Source organism: Ursus arctos, unplaced genomic scaffold, assembly GCF_023065955.2.
Source record: "Ursus arctos isolate Adak ecotype North America unplaced genomic scaffold, UrsArc2.0 scaffold_34, whole genome shotgun sequence".
In the NCBI taxonomy this organism is placed as follows: Eukaryota; Metazoa; Chordata; class Mammalia; order Carnivora; family Ursidae; genus Ursus; species Ursus arctos.
The window spans coordinates 2,787,181-2,792,303 of NW_026623030.1; the positions used below are offsets into that span (position 1 = coordinate 2,787,181).

The 5,123-nt window shown below is 51.3% G+C and overlaps 1 protein-coding gene across 1 annotated transcript; it reads right to left on the reverse strand.

Annotated features, from left to right (window-relative positions):
* Positions 1-3,802: 3,802 nt before the first annotated feature.
* LOC130542475 (immunoglobulin iota chain-like) lies at positions 3,803-4,524 on the reverse strand. The gene is made up of 2 exons (XM_057306098.1): positions 4,460-4,524; positions 3,803-4,374 (listed from the first exon to the last, which is right to left on the reverse strand). Exons 1-2 carry the CDS (start codon positions 4,503-4,505, stop codon positions 3,968-3,970), a joined length of 453 nt encoding a protein of 150 aa, XP_057162081.1. The 5' UTR covers positions 4,506-4,524; the 3' UTR covers positions 3,803-3,967.
* Positions 4,525-5,123: the final 599 nt, after the last annotated feature.

Consider the following 5,123-nt stretch of genomic DNA (forward strand, 5'->3'; position numbering starts at 1 on the left):
TCCAGAAGGGACCCACGTTGGTTCGTCCCATTAAGAGAGCAGCCAGGGTTGAGTGCCACATGGGGGGGGGGGTGACAGCCAAATTTCTCCAGTGGAAATGTCTGTATTCCCTTTGTGACTAGAGTATGTGGGGTGACACTTACACACCCTCTGTGTCCCACTAATCAAGCACCCAATGGTTTTGGCACCCATTTATGGTCCTTGCCTTAATCATTACTATGATCACACTAAGGGTTGCAGAAGAATGATTTTCTCATCGCAGGGGTCTTTCTCCATGTGTGAGAACAATTTCTCCACTCAGTGTGTTCTAAATCATCGTCCCCTTGAGAAGTAGTTGAAATGAAAATTTGCCCACTTTTTTTAAATACCGAAAACAAAATTAAATGTACTGTTTTTGACACAGCCATATGTTCCTGGTTACAGACCAATCTGAATGGGCTTGTATGGGTCAAAGCAGAAAAACTTCTATTAACTGCAATGGATTTAAACACCTCAAATATGCTTATACCCATGGGCTTATCATGACAAATCAAAGTTGGGCGAAGCTGGCTCACTGACTTGTCATTTTGATAGTTGGTAAATAAGAGGAAAAAAGATAAAACATTTATCTTGCCTTTACCTTACACATAGTTCCTCAGGACTGAATCACTGACGAGGGCAAGTTTTCTTACCCAAGTGAAGGAGGAATGCAGGAATGAGGACATCCCCAGCTTGCATCCAGTAATGAATGAGTGGATTGGGGCATTGTGCTTACATCACAAAAACACAACTTAGAATGAAATGCGAGGGCCCCCCCATGTTCTAATGGGTGTCTTCATGTTAATTCCACCCCCGTTGTTATGTGGGGCCACCTCCCCCAGCTCATCTTGCCAAACCATGTCAGAGCCACGCTAGCCTTCCGTATGTTCCAAGAGCCCCTTGCATTTTCATTGTCTGATTGGCGTGCTCCATCCCCCAAGACCCCTGGTCTTCCTCAGATTTCAAGGGTCTCAGCATGTAACTCAGGTCAAAATATTGGGTCCTCCGTCTTCAGCATCACTGGTGCCATATCCAAGCCCCTTGGGTTCTGTGTTTCTGTGTCAAATTTGGGATCTGTGTCAAGCATACCTGTGCACAAACCATAGTTCTTAGCACCCCAGGCTCTTGCCTTGTGTCCCAGCTGGGAGCGCTGTTGATGCTTAGGGTGGGTGGGGGGTCAGGGAGCTCTTCGGAGTACCAGTCACCAGATTCCAACAATCTGGGAACCACACTCTCTCTGACATCTCTCTCCTCCTTTACTGATTCAGAAAGTTCCCCAAATGTTCCCTTCCCCTAATTGGCGTATTTTGACCTTTTCCTTCCCACACACCCCTGGGTGTGTATATAATCAGCAGCTTCATATGCGAGGCATTAGAGGGGGGTGTGTGTGTGTGTGTGAGAGAGAGAGAAAGAGAGGGAGAGGGAGAGACAGAGAGAGACATACAGACAGCCTGACAGAATGTGGCCAGTCAGTGATGTGACACGGTTTCCCTTCTTAGGGAATCACAATGAACCCAGCTATCTCAGGGACTCCTAGAACGGCGGGGTCCTCGGAACTCGAGAATTCATTCAGTCACGTGATCAATTGCTCATTCGTCTACGTGCTCAACTCTGTTAGCACCTCTTGTTTATCAGAATAACATACATTTAGATCTGGGTGGTAGGTGCTTAGTTAGGGAAGCACAATGTTTACACATGGCAGGAAGCTGGTAACTGCGTAAAGAGGTCAGGGAAATCTTGCCCAAGGAGTGAGATTTGAGATCATTGTGGAACCCTGAGTGGGGAAGCCAGGTGGAAGACACTGTAAAGGGACAGGAAGTCCTGTCCGCAAATGCACGGCTTGGAAAAAGTGTTGGAGGCAACCAAGAGAATGAGGGGTTGGATCAATTGCAGATGGCTTAATGCAGCAGAAACACTTAGGGGAACATATGAGACATGGGACTTGGGACCAGATCTGGGCCAGCCTCCAAAGGCTGGGTCATGATAAGGAGTCTGATTTTTTCCCTTCAATCTGTACTGTCCTCCCCAAGCCATAGGCAGCCGTTGATCACTCGGAACGTGGCTGGTCCAAATTGAGATGAGCCAAGAGTGAAAATACACACAGGATTTTGAAGATTTCATATGGAAAAAAAAGTTTAAAACCATCAAAGCTAACTTTTATATTGACTGCATTCTGAAATGATAACATTTGGGATGTATTGGCTTAAATAAAATGCACTATTGAAAATCATTTCACCTGTTTCTTTTTACCTTTTTAAAAAATGTAGCCAACAGAAAATTAAAAATTACAGATGTGATTAGCATAGGTGACTTCGAAGGTGGGAGACAATCAAAGGTTAGAGAAGAGGAGTGCAGGCAAGGCTGGATCTGGGAGTAATGAGGAGGAGGAACTGAAGTACAGGCTGCAGCAGTGAGGACAGGCAGGAAGCCAGATAATGGTCGAGGTGAGAAATGGCTCAGGCTACAGGAAAGGACTTGACAAAGAGGAAGGCCAGGCCTGGTGACTGATGAGGAAATAATATATTAATAAGAAGAACACAGTGTATTTCAGGAAGTAGAAGCTCAGAGGGTACCTAGAAAATGGCACGAGCTGAGACCATTGTTTTACGCAGGCGGAAGGGCCAGTGCTGACATGCGCCCACCTCTCTTTCCTTTCTTGGGAAATGGACATTCTCAGCCAAGTTTGGGATCAGATAGTCTACCTGGCACCTCTCTGAGGATGAGGCATGTCCCCCCTAGGTACCTACTTTCGGGGTCCCTTTCTGCAGGGCACATCCTCACCCACCACCTAAGGGCTCAGGGTGCTGCACGATGAGTCAGAGGTGCAAGGCACCCACTGCTTCCTCTTCACCCAATAAGCCCCCTGGTAAGGCCATGCCCCCCTGCCTCCGGGGTTTTTCCGTGAGTACAGAGGTTTCCATGGAGTTACCAGGCAGGGGGAATCGAGGTTGACCTTGATTGCACCACCAGGCGTGGCTTGATTGAAACTCAGCGGCAAGAGGGTTTCTCTGGAGCAGGGCTCAGCAAGCTCTTGGGCATTCTGGCACAGCTCTATATTGCTGTAAATAAAGTTAGATAGGAACGCAGCCATGCCTATCCGTTTACGTATTGTCTGTGACCGCTGTCACATTATAAGGACAGAATTGAGTAGTTGGGACAAAGATCACATGGCTTGGAAAACCCAGATTATTTACTGTATGGCCCTTTATAGAAAGTATTTGCCAGCCGCTGCCGCTCTCTTGCACAGAAGAATCCATGCATTTCTCTCACCCGCATCAATGCTGTTTAATCAAGGTCATGTTGCCAGCTTGGGGACGTTTGGCGATGTCTGGAGACATCTTTGGTTGTCATAATTAGGGGCAGAAAGGCACAGGTACGGGCATCCGTTGGGAAGAGGTCGGGTGCTGCTCAGCAGGACAGCCTCGCCACAGAGAACCATGTTCGAATGTCAGAGAACTGAGGCGGAGCACCTGCTTCCGACCTGTCCCCCTGCACCCACCATCCCCCGCAGAGGCTGCTTTACCCTGTCCCTCCCGCGCAGTTCAGCATCCTGTCCTCAACATCAATGTCCCCCAGGTGCAGCCCCCGCCCCCGCAGGACCCCGCAGAGCAGGGGCTTGGGTCAAGCAGATTGTGAGCCGCCGGTCTCCTGGGACCTTCACCCTATGTCGGTTCTTGGGTGCGGCCCACTCCTCCTGACCTTCCACAGAACATCTGGGGCCCCCCCAGCAAGTTCAGCACACCAGGCACACCAAACTCAGCAAAACAACTGCCCAAGACACAAGCAACTTTAATTCCCCGATCCGGCCTTCAGAGGTGAGGGGGAGCCTAAGCAATGCTGCCAGACAAGAAGCTGAGTGGGGTCTCTTCTCCTCAGCCCTGTGAAGCTCATGGCCCAAGCCCTCCATGTCCGCACCCGCTTCTCCCTGAGGACGCATGCCCGGCTGTCTTTAGTTCACGGTAAGTGTGTCCTGGGGAGCCTGGGACCCTGGAGCAGCAGGCTCCTTTTCTTCCCTCCTCATCTCCCTCACCTTCTCCATGCCCTGGGCCCCCACAGCGCAGAAATACACAGCCTCGTCCTCAGGCTGCAGCTCAGAGATGCTCAAATACCCCGTGTTCTTGGCCAGATCTTTGGATCCGGAGAAGCGAGGGGGAATCTTGGAGCCCTGGTTGTTGTCTGAGCGGGAGAAATATCTCAACAGGAATCTGGGAGGGTGGCCGGGCCTCTGCTGGTACCAGTAGATGTTATAAATGCCGACATCATGGTCTCTGCTCAAGGTGCAAGGCAGGCGGATTGTGGTTCCGAGGGACGAGGACATGGATGGCGGCTGGCTCAGCACCGGCTGAGAGCCACAGCCTGGGGACACAGAAGCATATGGGTTTCTGGGGCAGAGGAGGGCAGCGGATGGGGCCAGGGGTCGTGAGCTCTGGGGTGTTCTTACCGATGCAGTGGGCGAGGAGTGCCAGCAGGACAGGAGTCCAGGACATGGTGTAGACGTGCTGGGCTCTGTCTCCTTTGTGCTGCCACAGCTCCCGGGGCCCTCTCAGGGCTGGGCCAGCACCCTCCTGTGCCCTCCCAGGGGTGGAGCCATTGCAGGCCTGTTTCCTGGCCACCACCATCCCGAACTTTCTAGAGTTTGCAGCGTCGGTTGGGGAACGGTCCCATGGACACCTTTGTGGCTCTTGCCTTGGCCCCATGGAAGCGTTTGGGGAGGAAGCACCTGCTGGAAACTCACGGGCCAGTGCCCAGGAGGCCAGCCTGCAAGGTTGGGTCCCATTAGGTAGGGTAACCTCAACGTCCTCCTGAGGCAGCTGAACCCCACAGTAATATGGTTTTTGTCCAAATTTACATGCCTGGTGAAACAGTAGAGAGAACAACCTCAGGGTGGTGAAAACACCTGCTTTGTGCAGCAGAAAATGCTGGGGCCCTGGAGTGAGTGGGATACTCTGTCCCCTTCCAAGCTCCTGTCCTCCCTCCCACCAAAGCCAGCCTGCTTTCCTCCTAGAATGAAGTAACAGTGACTCACAGCTTCTGATAAAAAAGCAGCAGGAGGGACTTTGGGGGGGGGGCATGTGGGGCCCAGGGCAGATGGGGGCGGGGGTAGA

Bases quoted from the DNA above. Each gene is read 5' to 3' on its own strand.
- LOC130542475 (XM_057306098.1), bottom strand. From the start codon at position 4,505: ATGTCCTGGACTCCTGTCCTGCTGGCACTCCTCGCCCACTGCATCG. The intron at 4,375-4,459 runs GTAAGAACACCC...CTGTGTCCCCAG, and splicing joins ACTCCTCGCCCACTGCATCG to GCTGTGGCTCTCAGCCGGTG.